Source organism: Crocodylus siamensis, chromosome 13, assembly GCF_052110815.1.
Source record: "Crocodylus siamensis isolate JL-2025a chromosome 13, ASM5211081v1, whole genome shotgun sequence".
In the NCBI taxonomy this organism is placed as follows: domain Eukaryota; kingdom Metazoa; phylum Chordata; order Crocodylia; family Crocodylidae; genus Crocodylus; species Crocodylus siamensis.
The window spans coordinates 27,505,283-27,533,155 of NC_143407.1; the positions used below are offsets into that span (position 1 = coordinate 27,505,283).

The 27,873-nt window shown below is 44.0% G+C and overlaps 1 protein-coding gene and 1 long non-coding RNA gene across 7 annotated transcripts in view; one reads left to right on the plus strand and one right to left on the minus strand.

Moving 5' to 3' along the window:
* Positions 1-6,500: 6,500 nt before the first annotated feature.
* GALNT17 (polypeptide N-acetylgalactosaminyltransferase 17) overlaps positions 6,501-27,873 on the plus strand; it is a 339,030-nt gene continuing 317,657 nt past the window's right edge. For 4 of the 5 annotated variants that reach the window (XR_016439053.1, XR_016439051.1, XM_090026683.1 and 1 more), the window contains exon 1: positions 26,320-26,560. Coding sequence is in view for 3 of the 5 variants with exons in the window: in XM_090026683.1 (XP_089882809.1) it covers positions 26,320-26,560 (241 nt within the window). In the remaining 2 variants the exon portion in view is untranslated. Of the gene's footprint in view, positions 8,458-26,319; positions 26,561-27,873 lie in introns of those variants that run through there. The other variant, XM_090026684.1, reaches the window with a different exon arrangement.
* LOC149854123 (uncharacterized) lies at positions 8,447-26,401 on the minus strand. Of its 2 annotated transcripts, XR_016439055.1 has the most exons (5): positions 26,263-26,401; positions 13,770-13,911; positions 12,659-12,828; positions 11,576-11,844; positions 8,447-10,287 (listed from the first exon to the last, which is right to left on the minus strand). It is a non-coding gene; the product is annotated as an uncharacterized LOC149854123 (long non-coding RNA). The 2 variants fall into 2 exon arrangements; XR_016439054.1 differs by lacking the exon at positions 8,447-10,287 and having other exon boundaries at positions 10,298-11,844.

Genomic DNA, 27,873 nt, shown 5'->3' on the forward strand with positions numbered 1-27,873 from the left:
TTTCTTATTAGCTTCAACATTGGGTGGTTTGGGTTTTTGACTTAGCAAACTTCAAACAAGGATATAAAAATCTGTGGAGCACAAAGTCTCTTGTCTGAATTACTTTAATAAAATATCTTGTCTTAATGATTGTGGATCTGAGCCATCCACAGAGGGGGAAATTTCTGAATCCTTTAGTTAGCCAAAACATCCATTGATTTGAACAAAAGATTTAACTGAGGGCAGACGCTGAGGTTTTGGCCTGAGGTTTTGGAATCCTGATTTGCTGTTCCTGAAGTATGTTGCCTGTATTGAGTTAATTAGCCTGAAAGCAGGATCCATTTTTCTTTCTTATTTAATACTCACTCCCTTTGCTCTCAAGTTACCTCAACTTACATTAGTGACCCCTTTTAACCTATTCCAATCATGGGGTACAAAAGTGAGGGTGGGTACGTGTTACCTTCACGTCTGAGTTGGAGTGAGGTATCCTGTAAATTAAGCAGGTGGCTCTGCAAGCAGATTGTAAGATGTTCCTGATGCCTCAGTCTTTTATACTGATGATTTTTAATTTAACGTGTGACCCTTTGAGGGATGGAACATTCTGTCTGAACGGGGGTGAGTCTTTTATTTCAGGTTTGAACATCACGGAAACTGCTTTCTTTGGACACCATTCAAACAGGGTTGATAGCCCTTCTTCCTTTACTTGACTATATCAGCTACATAAGCATTTGCTGTGTAGGGTCTCATAGAGAAAATCCCTACAGCTGATATCACAACAGTTCAGCTTGTACATTAAGAGCCCCAGAGCACTTCCAATAGAGGGGACTTCCCTGGGATCAAGAATTAACATTTCTCTTCCTGGTGATGTTTTGTGGGGCACCGTTAGTTTGCACATACTGTCGTTTACATATATAGTGGTCAACATGAAAAATCAAGACATTTTACCAAATTCTGGTATCTGAAATACTGGGTTTATTTATATTTACTTAGATATCATAGGCCTGGATCCTGGAAAGACTTGCATATGTGGTTATTTTTTTGTAGGATGGAGGCGAAGGACAACTGAAGAATTTTAACAGTGACTATTCTGAGTGTTTTACACGAGGAAAAAATGTGATTGTATTCCCTTATTTCAGTCTTCGTATTGCTGTTTGCAGTGGCTGACAATACTTTGGTTCCTAAGGTCCAAATAATATTCAGAACTAGGAGAATATTTTACTAAAACTCCCCTCAGCCAAAAATGTCTCTAAAATTGTAATTAAATATCTTTCCTTTTTTGTGGTAGCTGTTAGTTTGAGTGCCTCAGCTGATTTTAGCTGTTAGGACAAGTATGGAGAGAGAGATAAAATACCAGATATTTCAGTGTTGCTTCGTATTTGTCACGATTGGTTTGGCTTATAAACCCTGACTCCACAGTTCTTGCTTTACTGAAAAATGGGAACACGTGCAGAACTTTCAGTGCCACTTGATTATGCTCGTAGAATTTCATGTCTGCCTTTTCCTAAGGATGAAAAGAACTAGCCTACAAAGCATCTCGTTGACCACTAATTACTGTGAGGCATGGAATGACATCTTGCCCACCTTTCATAGAATCATAGAAAATAAGGGTCAGAAAGGACCTCAAGAGATCATCTAGTCCAACCCCCTGCTCAAAGCAGGAGCATCCCCAACTAGATCATCGCAGCCAAGGAATGTCTAGCCAGGTCTTAAAAATCTCCAAGGATGGAGCTTCCACCACCTCTCTGGGTAACCTGTTCAAGTGTTTTACTACATTCCTCATGAGACCATTTTCCTAATATCTAACCTAAACCTCCCTTGCTTCAACTTGAGACCATTGCTGCTTGTTCTGTCATCTGCCACCGCTGAGACCAGTCCAGCTCCATCCTCTTCAGAATCCCCCTTTAGGCAGTTGAAGCTGCTATTAAATCTCCTTCAGTCTTCTTTTCTCCAGACTAAGAAAGCCCAGTTTCCTTATCTCCTCAGAAGTTGTGTGCCCCAGCCCTTGAACCATTTTTGTTGTTTGGGGGAGCCCAAAACTAGACACGGTATTCCAGATGCGGCCTCACGAGTGCTGAACAGAGGGGAGGAAACACTTCCCTTGATCTGCTGGCAACGCTTTTGTTAATGCAGCCCAGTACACCATTAGCTTTCTTTGAAACAAGAGCACACTGTTGGCTCATATTCAGCTTATTGTCCACTGTAGCCCCCAGGTCCTTTTCTGCAGAGCCTGCTGCCCAGCCTGTACCGGTGCATGGGACTGTTCTATCCTAAGTGCAGGATTTTGCACTTGTCCTTGTTGAACCTCGTGAGATTCCTTTTGGTCCAATCCTCCAATTTGTCAAGGTTTCTCTGAATCCTAGCCCTGCCCTCCAGCTTATCTACTACTCTCTCCAGCTTGATGTCATCTGCGGACTTGCTGAGGGTGCACTCTATGCCATCTTTCAGGACATTGATGAAGATATTGAACAAAACTAGGGATTCCACTAGATACTGGCCGCCAATTAGATATTGAGTCATTGACTACTACCATCTGACCCCAGTGATCCAGCTAGCTTTCTATCCACCTTAGTCCTTTCATCCAACCTGGACTTCTTACTAGCTTGCTTGTAAGAATGTTGTGGGAGATTGTATCAAAAGCCTTGCTAAGGTCAAGGTATTCACACTGACTGATCTCCCTGCATTCACAGAGCCACCCATCTCATCACAGAAGACAGGTTGGTCAGGCCCAGGTGACGCATAAATGCTGGCAATGGGAGGCACCACTCTGCACTGCCGCCTCCTCTACTGCTGGGCATTGGGTCCAGCCAGGCTGTAGCCCAGTGCCCCACTGCAGAAATCATGCTGCTGCCATCACCCCTGCTGCTGCTGGGCCCTGATTCTGGCCAGGTTGCAGCCCTGTGCCCCGCTTTCAGCTCAGGATTTGGGGAGGGACACATGCTCCCCCCCCCCCCCCCATGCCTGCCAATGCGTTCCCAGTGTGGTCGGGCATGACTTGGCTTTGGTGAATCCATGCTGACTGCTCCTTGTCACCTTCTCCAAGTGCTTTGAGATGGATTCCTTGAGGATCTACTACATGATTTTTCTAGAGACTGAGGTGAGGCCGACTAATCTGTAGTTTCCTGGATCCTCCTTTTTTCCCTTTCTTAAATATGAGCACTATATTTGCCCTTTTCCAAAGATCCAGGACTTCTCCTAATTGCCATGAGTCTTCAAAGATGATGGCCAGTGGCTCTGCATTCACGTTGGCCAACTCCCTCAGTATCCTTGGGTGCATCCTGTCCAGCTTCATGGACTTGTATACATCCAGCTTTTCTAAATAGTCTCTAAACCTGTTTTTTTGACACAATTGACTGCTCATCTCCTCCCCAAATTGTGCTGCCAGGTGCCATAGTCTGGGAGCTGACCTTGCCTGTGAAGACTGAGGTGAAAAAGAAATTAAGTACTTGAGCCTTTTCCACTTCATCTATCACTAGGTTGCTTCCCCCATTCAGTAAAGGACCCACACTTTCCCAGAACTTCCTCTTATTGCTGGCATACTTCTAGAAACCCTTCTTGTTACTCTTCACATTCCTTGCTATCTGCAACTCCAATTGCATGTTGGCCTTCCTGGGTTCATCCCTGCATGCCCAAGCAATACTCCTCCTTAGTTGTTTGTCCAAGTTTCCACTACTTATAAGTTTCCTTTTTTGTGATTTTAGCTTATTGAAGAGATCCAGGCTAAGCCAATCTGGTCTTCTGCCATACTTGCTAGTCTTCCTGCACATCAGGATGGTTTGTTCCTGTGCCCTCAGTAAGGTTTCTTGAAAGTACAACCAGCTCTCCTGGACTCCTCTCTCCTTCAGGCTGGCCTCCAAGGGGATCCTGCCCATCAGTTCCCCAAGTGAGTTGAAGTGGTTTTCTGAAGTCCAGGGGCTGTACTCTGCTCCTCCCCATCCTTCCTTTCCTCAGGATCCTGAACTCAGTCATCTCATGGTCACTGCTGCCCAAGTTGTCATCCACTACTATGTTCCCCACCAGTTCTTCCCTTTTCGTGAACAGCAGGTCAAGAAGAGAGTGGCCTCTAGTTGGCCACTCCAGGAAGTTGTCTCCAAAGACTTTCTGGATTGCCTGTGCACTGCTGTATTGCCCTCCCAGCAGATGTCAGGGGATTGAAGACCCCCTTGACAACTAGAGCCTGTGATCGGGAAACTTCTGCTAGCTGTCTGAAAAAAGCCTGGTTTACCTCATCCTCCTGGTTTGGTGGTCCATAGAAGGCAAGGCTGCTTTCCTTCAGGGTTATATTCCAATATATCTTTATTCCTTTCTAACACGAAAGTAACCACTGTTGAGCTACTTCTGGTATAGTGGTGTTGTTTCTTTAGTCACCTCATAATTTAATAAAGAAACAAATTTATTATTTATTTATTAGACATAATTAATCATTTAAAAAATCATTCTGGAGTTGCTGTTGCATGTCCTGCAATATATCGGCCTGGCGCCTGTGACTTGAGGGGTGCTTCTAAGAAATCTGTTCACTTTCCACTCTAGCTTCATGGTAAAAAATATAGCTGCATTATTAGAGAAGCTTATAAACAGAATGTGTTCACAGAAGTTTAGGGCTGGAAAGGTCCTCCCAAGATCATCAGGTCCAGCCCCCCTACTCTGGGCAGGAAAGACAGCTGGGGTCAAATAACCCCAGCAAAGTGTGCACCCAGTCTCCTTTTGAAGATCTCGAGGGTAGGTGCCTGCACCACCCCACTGGGAGTCTATTCCAGAGTCTGGTCACATGAACCGTGAAGACTTTTTTTTCCATATATCCAGTCTGAAACCTTCTTCTAGGAGTTTGACCATTGCTCCTGGACTTCCCCTGGAGTGCTTTGGTGAACAGATGTTCACCTAGCCCCTGATGCTCACCCCTGATAGATCTGTAAGCTGCTTGTGTCCTTGTTATCCCCTTTTGCCTGGTGTCTCAGCCCGATTGTTATGCCATGCCAATTCTGCCCCATCTCTTGTATCATCAATACTATTTCTACCTAGCCACTAGGGGTTTCTAGGCAACTGTCTTGCTCTGCTTTCCCTCAAACTACCTTAACTAGCTTAGATACTTCAGGTAATTGCACTGCAAGAGGACCCTGATGCTTTTCCCAGAGGTAAACAGACAAATCAATAATTTCACAATGGAGACATTTCATGTTTCATTTTTATGATCCTTATCATCTGGTGTAAAGAACAGTGCTTTCCATGCTATCACATTTAGCAGCTATAAATAATATAGTCTAAATTAAATTTTTGTATTCATTAAACACCTGTGAGGTAATTATGCACTGCGACCTGAGCATTTTTTGCCTGGCTTTACTTTTATCTTAAGTATCTTGTCTCCTTGTAGATTTACTGTTGTTTCCCTTTACTCAGTAATTTTCCAATACTGTCAGAGAATAGTGTTTTATATTCTATATAAATAACTTGGGGAACCAGTTATTTTGAAGAGAAGTAAATAGTTTGGGACTCAATTATTCAAGTTACTTATCTATCTTTCTGTGCACTGCCTCAGCAGGTGAGCGGAGGCACTTGAGGTAGTGTGCCCTTGGTTTTAATGAGTGAGGACTGCTGGGAAAACACTTTTACTGGGGAGGCACAAGGGGGCGTCCTGTGGTTAAGGTAGGGGAGAAGGCTTGGGAGACTTGATTCCCATTTTGCCATAGACTCCCTGCATGGCCACTTAATCTACTCGTGTGCCTTGGTTTTTCACCTAAATGAGGGGATCATGGTTCAGTGGCGTGTCATGAGAATAGAGTCCATTTCTGACCACAAGGCACAACCTTTCTACCTAGTCCTGAAATATTTATGGGCTTTGGAAATTGCCTCCCGCTGGTCTACCAGGGCCCGGTTTTGTTAATCTTGGGGTCTGCTCACAAAATCCTCCTTTGCACGAAGGAAGTTTTGACTTGATCTGTGATGAGTATGTTTGACACTGGACTATAATTATGACAATGAATGAGTGTGGTTCTTGTATGGATGAGAGAGATGGCAGTTCTAAGTGTATGGCAGTGATCATTTTTGCCCTTGACTTGTGCGAAGCACCTAGGGTACTAAACTAGGCAGTCTAAAATCAAAATAAAATATAAATATTTGCCTAAATATGGGCTAGATAGAATGCAGTAGACATATATATATATATATATATGTGTGTGTGACCAAAAGAAAAATGATCACTATCGTGCTCAAATTATACAATATGTTAACAGGCACGCCTAAAGTATATTGGAGATGTGCCTGTTTCTGTTGTTTCTAATTGGTTCTGCATTCAGTCTCCTCAGTGCATTGCTTGAGTTAAACTGCCTGCATTTTAGAGCATTGACGTTCAGTAGAAGTCCTGGAACTGCATCCTGTCTTGTGACTTGCACAAAAAAAATATCAGAATCTGGTCCATAATAAAAATGCAAATAAGGCATGGGTTAGTGCTCCAGTTGTGTTCCTAAGCCCTTTATATCACATACACTGCAAAGATTTCTGGTTTTATGGGCACGGCTTATATAAAAAATGAGAGATTTTAGATTTCTCAGTTTCTGATGTTCCCTTTAATGAAAGTTAAATCCCAGCTACAAAGCAAGCAAATGCATAAACTGTGAACACTTTCATCGCTTTTATCGACCCATTACTTAGAGACATTTGAGGAACCACTTTCCTACAAACCAGTTCTTTGTCGGGATGGTTTTGTTTTGTTTTGTTTTTTAATTAAGGATGTCTCTTCCTCAGTTTACAGGTTTTGTCTGCTCTCGCCTTGGAGCCTGTGTTTGACTTAGCAATATTCATGCAGGGGAAATGAGAATGAGAGGCCCATTGGGGTTACAGCTTCAGTTTGGAGAATATGCAGCAGGAGCAAATGAATGCCTGAATAAAGGGCTTGCTTTTATGCAAATGTCCTTGATGATACAGAAAGAGGGGGAGATCAATACAGAAAATATGATCTTGATGTTCTTTCTAAATAGAGTGCTTTCAGAGGTCTGTTTTTTCCCAGGCATTGGCAGGTCTTTAAAGGAACCATGAAAGCTCCTTATGTCTTATAGAAATACCACATCAACAGGCTTAGTTGCCTGAGTGTAGTCCCCAGTGGTTAAAACTACACCTACAGCAAAAGCTGCAAGCTCTGTTTGCAAGTCTCTTCTTCTTACTTCAGACTAACATGGCTAACTACCTCTACTCCTTAGTGGAGCTGAAATTCCTTCTCCCAAAGATAAATTGTAAACACAGGTAAAATGCTACATTTTCCCATTTGGAAAAACAGGTTGTAACATGTTTGTTATTAAAATGCAGAGGCAGGTTTGCACCAAGAGAAATGATTTATGAAAATGTATTAACTTTTAAGTCGAATTCCTGTGTTGTCCAGGTTTTTTCTCCTTTTATCAGCTTAGTGTGGATGCCCACTAGATTTGTTTGTACAAATGTTGCAGATAATTCAGTCATGCTTTACATTAAGGTGCAATTATAAATGGTGTTCAAAGGGTTAAAGAATGATTATCGGATGTTGTTGTAATTGCATTTCAGACACAAGTAGCTTTGCTTATGGATGCTTATAAGAGTCTCTAATTTCCTATCAATCTAGTGGACTCTATAACAATTCATTAATCACTTATTAACTCTTTATTAACTATAGGTGAAACCTATTACAAAGTATGGTTAAACGAATCTTATTTGCTAATTGAAATTAATGTTTGTAACTGCTGATTCATTCAGAAATCAAATGCAAAAGATACTGGGTGACCAGAGAGAGAGTTCACACTGAATTACCTGCTCACCAGATTTAATTCAGTAATGGGCTAAATTTTTAAAAATAGGGTTTTGGTGGGATTTGAATGGTGCAAAGATTCTGTGCTAGCCATTTGAAGCGAAGGCATTTTCACTTTTTTTAGAGCAATCGACAGACTGAAACGTGTGTCTGAAAATATTCTTTGAATGTTTACAGTGTCAGACAAATCAGTACAATCGCCTTGTCTTGCAAACAGTTCTCAAGCTAAAGATGGGTCCAAATCCATTAAATTCATGGAACAGATTCCCTATATCCAGGTAATGGCTTAGTGGTTTTATTGCAGTACCAATATTGGTTAAGGCTCTGTCCTCCAAACACTTGTGCAGGTTATTGATTTTTAGCTATGTAAGCGTGGTCATTGGCCTTTGACTTCAGTGGGTCAAATCACATGCTTAAAGCTTGGCATGTGCATAAGAGTTTGGGAGGTAAGACCTTAATCCCTACCCAGTTCTCCCAGTTGTTCAAGGTGCTTGCTCCATTCTTCCTGCACAGGTCCCAAGCAGACCGTCATACAACTTGTCCCTACCCTTATCCTTCAGGGTGGGATTATATTGGGTCAGTGCCCCAAACTCACATTCATGCTCCATCTTTTCTTTTCCCTCCTTCAGGCCTCTAGAATGGAGTCCTGCATCCACTGGACTTGGACTCACTGGTTTGGATGCTCCAACTACCTCATCTTCCCAGCTCCACAGGTAAGTATATCTTTCTAAGTATATCACTCTCTAGAGTCCCTTTGGTTGGCCACATGATGCTGCCGTCACTCCATGCTCCCAAGGGTCTCCCTCCGTGCCATTCCCTTTGCTGGAGGAGAGCCGACTGTTCGGTCAGCTCTCTTTTAATTCCCTCTGCTGATCAGCTTCGAGCCCGGCCGCAGCATCCCATTAGCTGCTTTGCCAGCTCTCCCAACTGATGATCTTAATTGGCATCCGGGACTTTTGGTGCAGTTTTCCCCCTGTCCAGTCCTATTGGCAAGTAATTTTCTGTTTCCCCCTTGTTCTCTCTGCATTTTGTGACAGGGTAGACTTATTGCCCTGTCACAATATCTTTCTTACTGGAATAAGTTGCTTGGAATATCTTTCTCTAAACTGTATTAATCCCAGAAAGCAGTAGCTTTTAAATGTCTGTGTATTTTAGCAGTTTGCCCCCACTGAATAATTACTTTTGATATTTTCTGTGGTCCCTCCTTCATCAAATATAAAGCCCTGGTATGCAGCCTTGTAGCTAAACTGAGTGAATAGAGGCTTTTCTGTTTTAATTTATGCAAATACACACAATTTCCAAAATTACTTAATTCTTTCCTTTATCTAAATTTGTCCAGGCAGAAAGAAATCTACCCACACAGATTTTTCTTTTGCAAATTACAAATGCACAGTTTCAGATCCATGTCTCACAATTTGTCCAGAAATTAGAAAGAACCATGCGTATGTATATGTTCAGGTCGGTGCCCATTTTTAAATATGTCATGTGTAACTAATTCTCTAACTGTCTGTGCTTGCATATGTGGAGGCCTTTCTCTATGGTTATGTGCAGATGGTGCAGAAGAGAGTTTAGTGTAAACCCAGTGAACTGGAGATAGAGAAGGCTGGGGAGATGTTAAAGGGTCACTCTCTGCCTTTGCAGAGGTTCATTGACTACTAAAAGGAGAAAATATATGGCCCATGTTAACCATCTGTGATGACTTAAAAAAATGCTGAAACAACAATGCAGCACTCAGAAAGTATCTTGGTATGTGAGGTGTCGCATCACACTAATATTTAACAGTGATGGCAACACAGTTGGCAAAATTGCTATTAAAAGCTGCTCAGTTTCCCAGGCCTCTGATCTTTTTCATATTTATTTCCTAGACATCTGTGGGTCAAACTAAAATTTCTCAGAACTAGTTTCCTCCTTCCCTCAAATGCCTTCTGTTTTGAAATATTTATAATGTCAGTGACAGCAACATTAGAGTGAGTCAGCTATATATTGCTTATGCACTGCTGAGTGAAGGATTGCTAAAGGCATAATTTCTTTATCGGTGTAACCTATTTTTTGACTGGGTTTTGGGTTTAACTTCTCATCACGCACACGTGTCCTTGGTTATTTTGAAGAAAGCCCCCAAAATAAGGATGCAGGTTGCAGTAACAGAGTTCCTTGTGAAAACATTTGCCATCCTTCAGCTGTCACTTATGCTTCAGTTCAGGTATACTAATTGCATGCGTTGACCCACATACAGCAGAGCATTATTCCAGCAACTGCCTTGTGCAGTGGAAATTCTGTCATTTGTACCAAAGTGAGTCTGTAGTATCGCTACAGAAATAAACATCTACTCCAGACATCTATTGGTACAAAAAATAGTCACACTGTGTGATGCCTTGCTTCTGGAAAAAGTTCCCTGAATCCATATCCAGCTATCATGCCATCTTGTTTTACCATCTATGACACCATTGTTCTATTTCCCATTTCCTTTTACAGTCCTCCAATTTCTCTCAGCCTTGATGCTGGATGAGTGTTCACCGTTTCATGTATTAGGCACCTTTCAGCTCCTGCAAGAAATGAGACATGGATGCTTCAAACAGCCTCATTCAATACATAGCCCTGATTCAGTGTCGTAATGCAGCCTGTTTTAGACGCTGAAAAGGCCTGGGCTCCTATGGGGGAAAAATGATGTAGGGTGATATAATTAAAGCCTATAAAGCATATACACAAGGGTTAAAAATTCAGATTCTACAGATAACTTCCTTCAGGCATTTCTTAACTATTGAACACTTGACTTTGCAACCATTAATATTCTTTTAGTGTATCTCTGAAATTTAATGAAAAGACACCTCTATAGCTGTAACCCTGGGGAGTACATTCTTGACCCCTGTGATGACTGAGTGCATGTTGCTCTGTGTATAAAAGTCTCTGAAATATGTAGGGTCACTTTTTTTTTCCAAATGTGCATGTAAACTATAGAAGCGGGGTTTGAATTTATATAGTGTGTTTCAGTCAAGGGACCCCAACATACCTTGCAAGCTAAGCACCGAGAGCACCACTGAAACAATTTGGAAGGTGGCCACCGGTGCCTCTGCCTCTTTCAGTGCCTAGAGCAGTCAGCAACATGGTATACACCAGAGAAAGACAAAGTGATGCAAAAATGCCTATTCATAAAAAGCCCGGTGGGTTTTTTAATCCCCACAAGTATATAAGCTTCCTAGAACTGAATGTATTTGCTATGGAAGGGTAAAAGGCTAAGACCATTGCCTCTGTTGGAAAAGATGGTCAAGACTTTTTTTGGGGTGGGGGGTGTGAACTCTTGGGGCAACCATCCGAGGTGCTGACATGAGGGGGAGTGAGGAAAAGTGGTTGCTGCTGGCAGCCACACTTTGTGTTTGTCATAACAGCGCCAACCAGAAGTCACTGTTTCTGCTGTGCCTCTGGTGTCCACCAGCATCCCGACACTGCTGCTTCACTGTGAGGTCTTATCCTGTATTAGGTCTTTTAGGTACATGCCTGGATTATCCATCTAAACACTGAATGATATTTGTGGTTAAAAAGAGATTTCCAATCCGTAAAGTATTCCATAATCTTCTGCCAAGAAGGAGCCTTGCTGCTGCTATGGTTGCATCTAGATATGCTTGGGACCAGGATAGTTGAGTAGATCAACTATCACCACAGGCAATTCCTTACTCTGCTGCACACCGTGTACCTTAAACTGTGGGAGTATGTACACGAAATGGAAAGGAGAAGAGGAATTCCAAATCGATGCAGATGTGCACAGGAAAAAAAGGTTTTAAAAAAAGAGCAGAGGGAAGGTGTTGTTTTTTTTAAGCAGAAGGAGGAGGAAAGAACCTTTTATTCCTGCCCAACCAGAGCTATGACAAAGGAGATGACCTCCCCAGGGACTCGGCTTGACCCCCTGGAGTATTCAGCCAGCAGAAAGCTGGTCAGACTCCATGCAGCACAATACTTTTTTGTAAGAGGACTAAATGTTAGATGAGTATCAGTGGGGCTTCTGCCCCTGTGGCTGCAGCTCAGATGGTGGTCCAGATGCTGGCATTTGCCTCTAGTTATGCCCATAATGTTCAGACTTCTTTGCCATCCTTGCCGTCAGTAGAAACCTGTATAGACCAGGAGTGAACAGAACACAAACAAACGACATTGGTGAAAGTGAGGGCACCCTATAAACATAAGTGCTGAAAGTCTGATGCTGGGCTGGCACTGCTGGGTGCACATTGCTGCTTATCTTGTAAAATCAGCCATGGCTTGTGGCAGTGCAAGAGCAGGGCAAGTAGCTGATTTTACAAGAGGCACGGTTGTCAGGCTCCAGTCCTGTGTGTGATGAGGAGGCAAATAAAATCACTCGTGCCACCGAGCTGCTAATTTCCATGCCCCAAAACTTGCAGGTGCAGCCACACAAGAAGAACAATCACTCCAGTTAATTATCTGTGCATCCCCCCACCCCACAAGGCACTGAAGCTAAGTTCATTTTTGTCATAAAAATATGCCTTTGCACATAGTAGGTTACCAAATACCAGAAATGTTTTTTCCCATAAATATTATTCCTTCTGCGGTATCCTCTCTATCTGAGGAATGCAGATAAGCTGCACAGGCCGCAAACAACCCTACACTGAAATGCATCTCTGACGATGCTGAAGCTCAGGTCTGTTATGGGGTTTTCATCCCGTAGCATGTTCCAAGCCTTTCCCTTAAGTGTGGTCTGAACACAGGAGTAGGAGCCAGGGACTCCTCCTGAAATCTACTTGTTGCACCTGCTCCCTCTGTGGCTTTGGGGAAGTTAAGGGAATCTTAAGGGTGGTTTGCTCTACTTATTGGCACCCAAAATGTTAGAAAAAACCTTCAACATGGAAGGGCAGGGTGAGAGTTGCAGAAAAACTAGGGAAAGTGGGGGAGGTGAGATGAGTCAAAACTAACTTTGCACTGGGGTCCAGACGTGGCGTAGACCTCCCTTTTGGTCTGTTCTCTACTCCCCTCGTTTCTTTTGGTCCAGACATTCCTCCTGCTGCCGTGTCTGGAGTCTTAGTGTGATGTATATACTTCAGCATGCCCATATGTAAAATGGATATAATGCTGCTTGCGTCTGTCTGGGGATTAATTAATATCAGTCTTAATTAACCTTAATATTTATGAAGTTCTTTAAAGCTGCAATGCCTAACGTAATCGCAATGGATAATTATTCATAACCATGTTGGCTTGATTACCTCTGCAGTATAACAAAGGAGTATTTCTTTCCAGCAAATTTGTGTTGTTTATGGATTCTGCAAGCTTCTTTCAGATTTCCTGGCTATTTAAAGTGAATTGTATGCAGATTGCAGACACAGTGTAAAACAAAGCTAAGTAACAGAACAAAATAGTTATAAAATCTCTTCCAGCCTCTTATACCCATTATCCATGTAGAGTTGCCAAACAATTTCAGTATTTTATAGTCCCTTCTCCCAAATCAAATTCTGAGTTGCTTTTGGTTTAAAGGCTAATAGCTTTTCAAACTATGTTAGTGGTTTCTTGTGACCAATCCAAGATTAGTTTTATCCGTTGTTTTAGAAGGTATTCTACAAGCCTATGGTACCATCAAGTTTATGAGGAGTTTTACAAGCTTTCTTGAGTGTGTTGTGCTTTAAAATGCTAAAAAGCAGTTAAGGAAAGCAGAAAACAAAGGGCAGCATTGTTTCTATCTGACATCCCAAAGTTCTTCCAAGTGTTGTATTGTTAGCAAGCAGGGAGTCATGACTAAGCTCTCTGGATGAGAAATCCTTCCTCTGCAACCAAGCCAAAAGACCCCAGCATTGCACAAACAGGCTTGTAGAGGTGTTGAAGTGATGTTAGGGTTATCTGTGCCTACGGAGACCCCATTATTAAGACTGGCAGCAACTTTCCAAGATACTGGAGTAGCCTCCAGTATCTAGTACCCATAATGGCCCTGCCTCCACTTCCTGTGACTGTCATCTTTGGGACAACACATCCTAGTACTCCAGGTTAACCGGGTTCATAGCAAGCCAGAAATAGTAAAATCATGCTTTGCAGGTACCTGGTGAAGTAGACGACATCATCTCATTCAAAATGGACCTAGTCTAGTTAGAAGTTGGTATGCGAAAGCAGAAAGCAATTGGCTTGGCAGTCACCAGACAGTGGAGCACAGCTGTACTGTGTCTTCTGTCAGCCCACCTTGCCTGGAAAGTAGATTCATAGATGTTAGGGTTGGAAGGGACCTCAGTAGATCATCGAGTCCGACCCCCTGCATAGGCAGTAAAGAGTGCTGGGTTCAGATGACCCCAGCCAGATGCCCATCCAACCTCCCCTTGAAGACCCCCGGGGTAGGGGAGAGCGCCACCTAGCTTGGGAGCCCGTTCCAGACCTTGGCCACTCTAACTGTGAAGAAGTTCCTTCTAATGTCCCGTCTAATTCTGCTCTCTGCTAGCTTATGGCCATTACTTCTTGTGACCCCGAGGGGCGCCTTGGTGAGTAGAGCCTCACCAGTTCCCTTTTGTGCCCCCATGATGAATTTACAGGCAGCCACAAGGTAGCCTCTCAACTGTCTCTTGCAGAGGCTGAAGAGGTAGATGGCTACTTGCTCTCACGGTTAGTCGGTGGTAACCCCCGCTGCAGTTGAGAAGGTTTGTGGATATCTGAGACAACGCGTGCTCCTGAAGGGAGAGCATTGTTTTCCTTGAAAACAGTAGTTAATAGACCTTTTGGTATCAAGAATGATAGCTGCCCTGGTTGCCCTGCTTTAGTTACATCTCCATTACCAAAAGCTTCTTTAAGTGAACCTGTAGCCAGCTGGTTTGCTTTAGTTCCTTCTAGACCAGGTGTGGCCAGCCTGCAGGATGAATGCCACAAGTGGCTCGGGCCATGTCTGTGTGCCATGTGACAGATCAGGGAGGGGACAGACAGCACAGCAGCAGGTGGGCAGAGCAAGCAATGGGGCAGGGAGCACAGAGTATCAAATGGAAATTGGAGCAGCAGATCAGGCAGAGGAAGGGCATCAGAGTAGCATTCAGGGAGGGTGTGGGGCTGATCTGTGGCACACCCAGCAAAAAGCTTGGCTTCTGCTGTTCTGGACATTAGATGAGCCTGACTACAGTACTGGAGCTGAATGGAAAAAGAGACATGGGGCCAGAAAGCATCAGAAAACGGGTGATGCTGTGAACTCGTCATCTTTCCCAGTAGCCTTATATAGTCAATAGACAAAAGATGGTGACAGGATTTAACTCTTCATGAGAGCACACAGGGATAAGTACTGGATATCCCTCATTTCTCTGTGAGGCACTGCTCTAGGGAGAAACTTTCTGTTCATACTGAGTCTTGCAGTTAGCCACACCTCAGAAAATACTCTGCTCAGGACCAGTGCTTCTAAGACTTATGCAGTATTCTTCAGCTGGGAGTTGCAAAGTGCTTTGCAAGGCTGATTTAAAAAATGGCAATATAACAACTGGGACCAGACCTACAAATGATCACAGCTCTTGTTTTGACATCAGAATAAATGACCAGACTTTTGAAAGAGCTTAGCAATATTGGCAGGTGCACATTGGGATCTGGCCCAAAGGTTAGTGCTGAATGCTCAAAAATCTGGACCTGAGCTGTTTTGCAAATGCAGCCTTGCATGACCTTCTCAAAGTCGCATGACAGAATGCTTGGACATCTTGGGGGGTCCTCTAGGCACTATACAATATGTTCTGCCTTTCCAAGAGCCAGGGAAAGAAGCCTTGCATATCTATCTATCTATCTATCTATCTGTCTATCACAGGCATGTTGCATAAGTGTCTAGAGGAGTGCACATATGTTGGACTTATACATGATGCCCATATATATACCATATCAGGGAGGAGGACTACATGTCAGGAAGGAATGTGCTGCTTTAATTCAGCGTAAAAACTTATTTCTGTTTTTTGACCCAGTTGTATTTCTAAATGTTAAGAACTGCTTTGAAGTGGTATGGGATTTTAAAAAAAAAATTATTTTTTTTGGCTGGGATGCAGGCTTATTGAAATTTTTATAAGAAGCTTCTTTAAATCCTGTAACAGGGATTTTATTTGTAGCTCTCGTTGAGATGAAATTAGCGTGATGCGCTCGCACCAGTACATTGGCATCCAATGAGTAGTTGTTGCAATTTGTGGTAACTTTTTTTTATTGGAAGGTTTAAATTTTTTAAGGTTAAGATGGTTTATTGCTTCCAGATGGTCAACTAACATTCAGCATCGCAGCAGGGTAAAAACCGCCCTAGCATTATTATAACATAGTTTAAGCACAAATACAGTGTGAGAGAGACTTTAATTATCTTATAAAGAATCTCATTAAAAAGACATACAGAAGCAGGTTATTCACAGACTCTAGCCCATAAACTCAGTAGTATATTTTTTTTAAAAAGCCCTACTTAACGGATGCAAATCTGAAAATTACTGCCTTCATATCATAGGCAGTAATGTAAGAAGGGTTTCATTAGATAAGGAGGCAGAATTAGATGTCTGTTTTTTGCTTTGACGTTCATGTCCAGATTAAGAATAGAGGAGTAATCCTATCTTTCCTCTCCCCACTGAATAGCATTGAACGATCCTGTCCATAGTGGAGCCACTGGATTTCTTACATGTTGGGCACATCTACACATGCACAGTTACTACACAGTAATTTAAGTTACTGCACAGTAACCAAAAATTACTGCACAGTACAGGCACATGTCTACATGTGTGTGTGTCTGTACTGCGCAGTAACTGTGGCAACTTACACCGACTTGGGCATCATGCAGGTAGCAAATTTATGCCGGAGTAGTTACTGCTCAGTAAGGCATGTGTAGACACCTTACTGCACAGTAACCCTGTGTGTGTGAACTGACTTGAGACTAACTTTAGTCCCAAGTCAGTCCACGCACATCATTACTGAGCTGTAACACCTGCACATGTAGACACTGGTGTAAAAACTGGTTACTGGCAAATAACTTACTGCGCAGTAAATGCACATGTAGACACAAGCACTGTCCTGTCCCCACTGCAGTACCATATGGCCCCAGCTGCAGTGCAATTTTACTGCTGTGTGGGATCACAGTATATAGGGAGGTTGCACGCTGGACACATTCCCTGCATCCTAAGAATTGTGTGACTGAGTGTCAAGACATGCCCCTGAAAGTTGGGCTTGTGGACATGGGGTTTTTGGAAGGCCAACTTATCTATGACTGTGGGCCCATCACTCATTAGCCCCTTTGCAGGAGGAGCACAGAAGAGCTGGGATTCAAGGCTCCAATTGTGATTATGGAGCAGCTCTGCTAAGTTCCTGTGGGGGAGGGGGGCGTGCTTTTTTTCTCTGTTCCCTGTGGAATACACCCAATACTAAATCAGCTGCCTTAATGCAAGGTAAAATAGTGAGCAGTGCTCTGAAGCTTGAGTATTGCCTAGAAGGCTAAGGAGCCTACTCTGAGCCAACTTAAACAGGAAGCATTTCTTACCAAGAGGTATTTCATTTTGCAGGTGCTTGAATGGTTTTATAAGTGCTGCAAAGGCATTAACAGTTCTGTAATACTGTGGAGGCAGGGGCAATATTGTATGCCTTACCTTAATTTCTATTAAGATCTGATCTTAATTCCACTGAAACAGTGGCCAAACTCCCAATGACTTCAACAGAAGCAAGATCAGACCATTACTGAGAGATGAACCTTGAAAGAGGTGCAAGGGCTTTTCTGTCTTATTACCTGCACTATCAAATATTTAATTCTGCTGGGCTAGGTACAGACATTCAAAAAGGCTGAGCCTGAATTGATTCAATCTTTGCAGGCTAGTCTAACCTGCCTAGGTTGAACCAGTTTGCAACCACACAGACATTCCTTCTGGACTGAAGAAATGCAGGCACATGCCTGCAGTAGCTCAAGCTAGAAGCTGGGGGGCACTAGAGCAGCCCTCCCTTCCCTTCCAAAGTGCTCAGCTGAAGAGGGACCTGGCCAGACCCTGTCAGGACACTCTGATTAGGGAGGGGTGTAAATCCCCACACTGTCTGCACTGTCCCAGGCTTTTCCCTGATCGCAGCTCAAGGGGTGGGAATGTTGCCGGACCCCAGCCTGGGCTAGCAATCTGAGGCAAAGGTAGGGTGTGCAGCGCATGTATCTAATGATACTGAGCTTTTCAAACTTCCTCTCCCTGCGTCTTCATACTGTCTGCAAACCTGACAGGTGAGGAAGCCAACAGGGGGCTGATAACAGCATTTATCAGCCCAACAACAAAACAAAAGCTTCCCTTGTTAGTTCAAGCTCTTCTTAGATGGCTTTTACCAAGGGAGGAATGGAGGGACATTGCCAGCTGACCTGTTTATTAGCTCCAAAAAGCTTGCAGTGGACACTGTTCTGTCTGCTTGTCCCAGTGAAACTGGAGACACACACAGGCAGAAACCTCTCAGCATTAGCTAGCATACCACATGTCTAGGCTCTGTGGGGTTGGGGTCCATGCTGTGGGAGCTGGAAGGGACGGGGGATCCCTGTTTGAGCAGCAAGGCGGGAGTGGGGCAGGGGGAAGCTGGGCAGATCCTGCTGTGCCAGCGGTCCGTCTCCACCAGAGCTCTGGCTGGGGAGCAGAGGGGTGGGGCAGGCAGCAAAGCATCTGGGATGCTGGGGGACTCTGGTTTAACTTAAACCGAGAAGGGGACTGGGACAGACACTGCATAAGCTGGTTGGACCCAAATCAGTTAGGTCTGATACTACATTCAGCCAGGTTTATCAGCCATTTTGAAACTGGTTTATGTGTACTGAACCTATGTTCTGTTACATCAATCTTAGTGGGAGCAGGTTTATGTTAAGAATAGTTTTTGTGAAACTTCTGGATTTCCCTTCATCCTGTTGGCTTCAAAATATTGTATAGTTTCTTGTGAAGGGGAGCCAGTGATTGGGAATTATAGTCTGGAACTTCAGGGGCCCAGGCTCAATCCCCTCCTCTACCACAGATGCCGTGGGCATGTCTACACAAGACAGTGCTCAGAAGACTAATTCTACTGTGCAGTAGTGCGGCTGGCAAAGCTGTGCTACTGTACACTAGATTTAGTCTAATGCAGATTAACATCATATAAATTAATTGGTGCTAACATGCAGTAGCGCCAGTTATGGTGAATTAAGTTAAACAATGCGCCATACTTACGGCATGTTAATGAACATGTAGATGTACTCCCTGCATGACTGTGGCAGTTCAATTTAGACCTAGTTGGAGGCCTGACTCCTACTGATTTCAATGGAAGGTGCCTTAACGCTTTGAGAATCTGGATCCTACTCTTTTTACCTCAATTTCCTACCTGTAAAATGGGCATAACTTTACCTCCCCTATATCAAAGGGATATAACCGATAAATAGACTCAAGCTTGAGAGTCTAAAATACCATCTTAACTGGGATAATATGTAGAGATGGTAGGAAACTTTTTTCCAATTATCCTAACACTTTTGAGATTTTGAAAACTCTTCTTCTTTCATATTCAGATGAAAAGTCACATTCTTGAACATTTTGGATGGGGAAACTGAAAATGCTGAGTAATGCTGAGTAATTTCAAAGCTGAGCATGTTATATATAATGCTGTTTAAGTGTTTTATACTAATTTTCTTTCAAACCAGAAAACAAAATTTTAATTTAACAAAAAATCAAAATGATATATTGCAAGAATTTCAAAACAATTTTGTAAAAAAAAATTTCAAATGGGGAGACTTATCAAACTGAGGCTTTCTTGTGTTCATTTTCAGGTTCAATAATTTGGCATTTCGGTTGCAACGAGAAATTAGTTGGAAGATATCTGAGTAGCTCTAATAATATGGTGGTAATATAACGTCTTCCAATCCCAGCTCAAATATTGAAATAAAAAATGATAAAAGGTAAAGAACGCATTAGTTTTTAGGCCAATATTTTCATTGTTTATGAATGAATTCTTTCATCTGTAGTCTCGGAGATTTTAAAACTTTTCAGAATCCTCAGATACAATGATGCCTAAAGTGGTGGAAATTGGTGAAATAACTATTTGAATTTTTTAAAGGCCCATAACCAAATGGCAGAAGCTAAATTAAAAAAAAAGTATGATGGAAAATGTTGACCATTTTCCATTCCTTTTCATTAACGTGTCATGTTTTGATGAGTAGCTTACAGTCGTATTCTTAGGTTAAAATGTCATGAAATGTGACCAGAATGCAGAAAATGTAAGGTTAAAAATGTACCCTTCCAAATCATTAATGATTCAGCTGAAAAGGAAATTACTTACATGAAGCAGTTGTTCCTGTAGTGCGAGAAGTCTGGATGCCTGGAACTAAAGCCTCTGGCAGACGTTACTTCCATTAAGCAACAGTAAAGTTGCTGGATGGAAACTGGTGCCATGTGACCTGCTTCACATATGCTGGGCAAGCTATCCATAGCAGTAAAAAGCACCCCAGGAACTCATTCTGCCAGCCAGGGGAGCTAGAGACCTGCTGTCAGGGGCTATCAGCCCTTTCCTCCCATTGCGCCACTTTAACTGTGATGCCAATGAGAAATGAGCTCTGAACTGCCCCTGGGTGAAGGGGTTGTTCCCGCAATGTTGTGCAGAGTAGAGGGCAAGAGCGGCAAAGCTCAAACTCTTCTGGGACACCTAATGAGATGCTCGGCCACTCTCATAGTCAGAAAGACACCAGAGCCAGCAGTACTAGGACTAGTGAACTGGTCAACAGGGGAGTTTGAGTGGGAGTGCTCTGGGGAGTCTGCCCAGCCACTTTTTTACCCTGCCTTTACTGTCAGCTTGCTGAATGGAATCAGGCAAACAAAGGAGGAGGGATTTTCTAGGAAGTAGCAGCAAAAGAGGAAGAAGAAGTTAGTAGGAGAATCAACAGGATGATAGGAAGACATTGCAATGCCAAAACCCCTGTTACTGCCAGCTCTTCCTCCTGCCTGTACCTGTGTGAGCTCTGTCCAGATACAGCCATTGACCATCTCCATGTAGGCTTTGCAGGGACTATGCTCTTCGTGTCCTTGCCAAAGACCACTGGGTTGCAAGAGTTGTTTTGGGAGGTTTGTCTCAGGAATCTTAGGTAAGGGAGCTGCAGGAGGAGGTGGCGAGGCTCAGAAGCATCTGCGAACACGAGACCTTCTTCAACTCCATGCACAAATCATCACGGAAGAGGGACAGCCAGAGAAGGCGTTGGAAGAAAACATCTTTGAGGCTGGATCTCAATTTTTGAGACTCATTGTTGGAAGATAAATTATTTTAACGTGTGGCATGTTACAATTTAGCACGTGACTAGCACAGTCATTAGATATATATAACATCTACCAGAGGCTAAAGAGATTTACTTCTAGTTAAATACTTGGATTTGTTACTTCTCACAAATGACTGGAATGGGAATCAACTTCAAAATGGCTGTGTTTAGGGCCCTTCCTTGCAAGATGCTTAATCTTCATAAAGGACTGAGCTTCAAATGGTTAAGAAAACCAAAGGTGTAAGAAGTCGATGACTGGCACCTTGCCGAAGTACTCAGCATTTTTTTACGATTGACTTTGGAGTGAACAAACTCCCGTTCAAAAAAATGCGAGAGCTGGCAGGTGAGATCTGAATTTCTTAGAACTGATGGGAAGAGAAAGTCTTTCAGCAATGGTTAAAGACCCTAGTGTGGCAGATGTAAATCTAAATAGTTAGGAATCCTCAAGAGCTTAATGGAAATGTGGGAGAGTAACTGTTCCTGAGTATCAGCCTCAGCTAGCAGATGCCTGAAGAGAGAAAAGGAAGCAAATTGCACCAAGCCAGTCATTCAGGCAGAATTTTGATTTTTGATTTTGGAGGGGAAGGTAAGGGGGGTTTTTTCTGCTGGTATTTTTCTTCAGTTTTCACAGGGGGATTAAAAGTCAAAGGTCAAGTTAAGCGCTGCAGGTCATGTGGCTTTATATACATTTTGCTTTCAGCCAGGAAAACACAATAGGCCAAACTCTTTGCTGTGGCCAGGGAGCCATATACTATATCCCTGACTCGAAGAACACTTCTGAGCTATAACCTGTGATATACATGGAAAATGATAGTACCCCCTGGGACTCTTAACTCGCTGAGGGTTGGTGGACTCCAGCCACTTCCTCTCCTCTTCTTCAACATCCTAGTCTCCCATAATTGCCTTCACCTGAAGCTGTGGAGAAGGCTGCACAAGGAGCTGGCTGTACCAGCTCTATCTTCTGGGAGGTGTCCCCATGACTAATTTGTAGCCGGTTTTTGTTCCCTGAGTGCTGAAGATGCAGCAGAGTTGTGAAGAACATCTGCTTCAGTTTTTCAATGGCGATACAAAGCCTTTATGCCTGTGTAAGTGAGAGGATGATCCAGATGACATAACCTCAGAAAACCAAATTACTCTGGAGGGGAAAAAGGTTTGTAACTGGCAGCCAGTGTTCATTGTGTTCACAGAGCAGAGCTTTTAGCTAGAAGACTGTTATGGCAGTAATTGATCCATTGAATATTCATGATTTAGTGGAATTTTTTTTTCTCAGAAAGAGAGAAATAATTATTTTGGCCAGCATATATACAGAATATAAACTGCTGATATTGGCTTCAATGTATTAGGCAGAAATAGAAATTTTCCAGCATATTAGACACACAAATTGGCCTTCTCTCACCATTCTTGTTAAGTATTTCTTTGTTCCTTTTCTTGTTTATTTTGTAATAGCATTTTCATTCAGCCATTGTACAAGGAAAATGAAAATGGGCAGAGAGAGAAAAATAGCTTTGCTGTCTCTGGTGCAGGTCTCCCTTTGAGCCAAGACCCCAAATCGATAGAGTTGGGGTTGATGCTTTGGGTTGAGGATTTCCATAGGCTTTGTATATCTGTGGAAAATTGCATTTTTTTTTTTTTAATTCCCTCAGGTCTCACAGTATTGCTGCACATTATAAACAAAGCATCAGCTTTTGTAAGTCCGGGGTGAGTGGGTGGTTTTCTTCTTCAAGATTTCCATGCCACATAGCACAATCTTCTTTTGATCTCTTGCAATGTGATATGGCACCTTCTTCTGCACACTCCAGTTGCCTTTTCTTATCCTAGTGTGCAAATTGGAGTACATTCCTTGCCCCCCATATCACCTAGGAGACAGTACAATAGCATCAACAGACAGATAGGTTAATAGTGAAACACTTGAGACCACACAGGTGGCAGCAGGCTGATTGAAAGCAGATCCCTCCTCTGTGCAGCAGAACCAATCAGGTGATACCCAGTGGATAATGATGGAGGCTGCCATATTGCTATTTAGTATTCTGGATAGGATATACTTAAGAATTCATGCAGGTTTCCATTTTCATCTCTTGCATTTTGGCCTCTGTAATTCCTGACTCCTCTTTTATCTTCCCAAAAAGTGTGTGGTTCTGGTTCAGCTACCTTGCTGTTGATCAGGAGGGACATCCGATGGAAGGGTTCCTGTGGGATGTGCAGTATGTAGAGGGACATTCAAGGTAGGCTTGTGTGTAGTTTGAAAAGTGCACAGGAAAGGGCCTTGCTCTGTCTGATTCCTCTTAGGACCTTTGCAAATGGGAAAGAGACAAAGGGAAGAGGCTTTCTGTTGGTGACCCTGGTAAAGATCATGGGGTAAGACATCTCAGTGGCATCCAGCCATTAGTTCCACATGATGGCAGTTTGTTGAATTTTGTTATCTTGAGGGCCTGAAAAATGGTGACACTTTTGTTCCCTTCCTTAGCTCTATTCCCTACCCCACAAGAAAAAACAAAACAAGGAGCGTCTCGCATGCCAACCTTGCCAGGAGGGTGTTAAAACTTGTGTGGCCAACTTCTGCATGTATGTTCTTAAACTCTTCAGGGAGCAAATGCTGTTTCCCAAATGAAAACCTAATGGAAATATTCCCAAATGGAGTATGATTTGAAAAGCTTTGTTTTCTGTCCCAATATACATATTTAGCTGCTTGTATTTCTACATGTTACTTGCGTTGCCAGCAAAAACTCTTGCTGGATCCAGATGCACTGGAATTGTCATGAGGCTTCATTTGGTAACTCCCTCTGAGGTTCTAGTTTTGATGGCTCACTCAGTAGGGAGAAAGGGCATACCATCTTCTTCTCTCCCTCTACTTAAAGGTAGACTGATTCAGACTTCCTGATTTCACCCCTGCGTGTAGATTCATCAGAGAGACAGAGCAATCTACTAATTGAAATAATTAACTTGTGCATAGTACTATAAAAAAAAAAATTGCTTTGCAAATATCCTGTAACTCACAGCCAAGGTTCCTTGAATTCAGGAAGTCATTGCTGACTTCAGTTCCTTGAAATCAGCAATATTTTTAGTTTGGCTGTTGTTATACCAGTAGTTGAGCAACTGAATGTTCATGGTTCAGTGCATTTTTTTTTCATAGAAATTAAGAATTTATGCATTTTCCTTATGCAAGGATGCATAATGAACTGGTTATGTGTCATCATCTCTTAAAATGGGAGCTTTTATTAGTATATTATCATTAAGAAGTCTTGTTACATGATATGTGTGATGCAGAGTGATTTGTCTACAATGCAAGGCTTGCAGGAGTGGGTCCTCTCTTTCCAAGACCAAATCCCATAAGCAGCAGTTAAAAATATGCTGAGATCTAGAAAACCAGCTCTGATGTTCCACGTGGCTCTTATTTTTGGTACACAACTCTGTGAGTGATTATTTTTTCAATTAAGTACTGCCCTCGCAGCTGTGAAAACAGAAGTCTTTTTCTGTGTTTATCTTTAGATTGGGTAGAAAAAAGACAAACCCAAACAGGTTAATGCAGGGTAGATTTCCCCACACCTTTCTGCAGCTGCCTTCACTCCTTATCTGGAAATGGCAGAGTATTTTAATTTTCAGGCCAGTCATAGTCATTCACAGTTTGCCTTTTCGGTGTGGATAGTAAGGATTTTTGCCAATGGCTTTTTCTGATACAGACATGTGGCCACTAAAAACTTCCAAGGGGCCACCAACTCATTTTATACAGGTTCTTGCATATTCTTTGGGTAGCAGCAATATTTGGTCACTTAACCTTTGTCAATATTTGATTCGGAGACATAATGGCAAAGGGCTTGCTATCCTATTCTCTGTCATGAAAAATATCCAATCCTCTGAAGGCATTTTTTAATTTTCATTTTCATTTTTAGAGAGGGAAAATATTTGGGCAGTTAAAAAAAAAAAAAGAAAGAAAATAAGAAAGTGCACCCGGGAATGGTATTGTCCCAACTTGGATTGAATTCCTACTCTGTTTATGTAGCATCTGCTAGAGAATGAGGCCTAACAATGGTAAACTGATGCAGCTGTAAAGACGTGGGCTTCTCAGGGCTTTTCCAGCAGCAGCGATCTCTGCTGAGTAGTTCAGTCTTTTGGAATGAAAATACTGTATCACAGGCAACCAGAGCATGCACGAGAAGTTCACAGGCCCAATCAGCGGCCGTCTAAAGCCACGCAGGCTCATGGATGCAGCCCTGCTGCAAGTCTGCTCCAGGGGCACATTAAAATTTGGATTATTTGACTTAAAAACACACACACACAAAAACCCAACCACCCTCGCTCCTGTCCACGTGCTTTCCATCGCGTATCTGAACTCTGCTGCTAGCTTGTCCCTAGGGCGAAGGCCAGGGCTAGGCACCTGCATCTGTGGCTGTAGACTTCACAAGCTCCGGGCAGGGGCAATGCCCTTCTTTAAGAGAGGCCTCGGGCCTCTCTCCTGGGGCCTTGCTGGAGCTGGCACGGTGTTGATGCACGTGAGAGCAGTTGCATCCTCAGCCTGGAAACTTTCTCACCTCTGCGGCTGTGACTCTCCAGCCAGGTGAGCAGGGGCAGCGCCGGGAGCTGGCACTAGAGGGCTGCTGAGCCGGGGTTGGAGAGCCTGGGCGAGGAGGCAGGACCGGGGAGCCCTGCTCCGGCGGGGGGTGACTCGGAGCTGCAGCGAACAGCGCGACAAGGAGCTGCCCGCAACTAGTGCACCCAGGCCCGTGTCTTTATTGCATTTGGTAGGACCGGGCCCGTCCGTAACGCTTGCAAAAAGCAACTGCGCGTCTCCAAGCACCAGGCACAACCCCCCCCGCCCGCCCCGCTTCCTTTCCCTTTCCTCCTCCTCCTCCTCCTCCTCCCCCGCCGCACCCGGTGCATCTCCAGCCGCCTGCGCGTCCCCTCTCCAGCCCGGGTTTTCCTTGCAGCCCGGCCCCAGGCATGCGGCGGGGACTCGGGCACCCGGGAGGGCCGGGCTCCGCCGCCGGCCGCGGGGATGGGGATGGGGATGGGGATGCAGAGGCGCCGGCCCCCGCGGCTGCAGCGGAGCCGAGTCCCGGCCGCCAGCATGACCTGAGCCCGCATCCCCGGGGAGGAGGAGGAGGAGGAGGATGCGGGGGCCGCCCCACACCAGTGCCAGTGCGTGCTGCTGGGGATGGGTGGGGTGGGCAGGGGGGTTGCCGCAGCGGTGCCCCCGTACGTTTGGGCAGCAGGGACCCCCGGGAGCCGTGCCGCAGTCCCCCCCTGGGGCGCACCTGTGGGGTGGGAGGGAGGGAGGGAGAGAGGGAGGGACGGGGCTCCACGCCTCCGCTCCGCTCTGCCTGCAGGACCCCCGCCTGGGATGCGCCCTCACCTGCGGCCCCCCGCCAGCGCCGTCCTGCACTAGCCCTGTAGCCGCCCGGGAAGTTTGATGGCTTCTTTGCGGCGAGTCAAAGTGCTGCTGGCGCTCAACTTGCTGGCCGTGGCTGGCTTCGTCCTCTTCCTGGCCAAGTGCAGACCCATCGCTGTGAAGACAGGGGATTCCTTCCACGAAGTCCACCCCAGGGCGGAGGTGGCCAACTTGACGGCCCGCGGTGGCATCAGCCCTCTCCAGGATGCGGTCCTGAAAAGGCTCTCGCTTCTGGAAGATATCGTCTACCGGCAACTCAATGGTAGGCGCTCGTGTTTGCCCATGCCGGGTGGGGGGGACAGCCGGGTTTGGAAACAGGGTGGGCGAGAAAAAGAAAAGACCCGGCAAGGGAGAGGGGGGTCATGGCGATTCTTGAAGTTTGCCCAAAGTAGAACTGCTCGCCTGCCTCATCGCCAGAGCTTTATCTGGAGGAGACTGGTTGAATCTGCCCTAGGATCTGATGTATGAGGTTCTTTTAAGAGGGGAGGACTGTATAATGACATTATGCTGGCTTTCAGTTTTGTTGTGCGGGTCAGGAAATGATCCCATCGTGGGAGATGAGAAACTAGTTCAGCAGCCAAACCTAAGGTTAGAGAAGCATGCTGTGTATTGATTGAGAAAATGGCTTTTACCACCAGATGTTTATTATTTGGGGGGGAAGTGCTAAATCACTTAAGGGTTTTTTTTGTTTTGTTTTGTTTTTTGTGCATCATTCCAGTGCAGTAGGTCAGACAATAAATGGGCTTTTTGCAATAAGTTAAACAAACAATTCAAGGTTTCCTATGGCTCAGCCTTGACAGCTGCTAATTAAAACCTCTAGTAATGTTTCTCTTTATAGCACAGTGCAGAGATTTCTATTAAAATCTCACCAGGTCCAGTAGTTCTGAGACGTAGAAAGGGAGTTTTCAAAATGCCATGCGGGATAGAGAAACATGTTGTAAGAGATGTAAGAAATGTAGGTGAGAGATCTAATTAAAACACTGACTGTGAAAAGCTAATTTTTTTAAAGTGCTCCCTATAGATTCACAAGTAGGAACGTGATCTCAATCCAGAGTCCCATTTATAGCTGCCTGTATCTATGGGCATAAAAGACTACAGCTTTCAGTTTGGCAAAATTAGCATAGTTAATGTTTTGTGGAATGCCTGTATAGCTCCCCTCCGTGATTCTTGAATACTAAACTCATGCTTGATTCTGTACAACTGAAATGAGCAGTTCGGTGCTTGCGTACTGAAACTGAACTATTGCAGAAAGCAGCATTATCCAGCGGATGTCAGACAGGTCCTGGAATGCAGCATGTGTTTGTTGGTGTTTTCTTCAGTCCTCGTTGTTATCTCGCCCAATACTTGGGTTTGGGAAAGAGGAGGGGGTCAGTTTAGAGGCACTAAGCTAATCAAGACTGGGTTATTTTACAGTGCTGCTCCACACTTTCATGCAGTGTCCCGCCAGCAAAGGTGGCTTATGTCAAATCTAAACCCCGGGTTACCTGACAGAAGCAATTGAAATGATGTTGAAACAAGCAAATGGGAAATACTTTATAAAAACTGTTCCATATAATGAACCCGTGAAATCCCTGC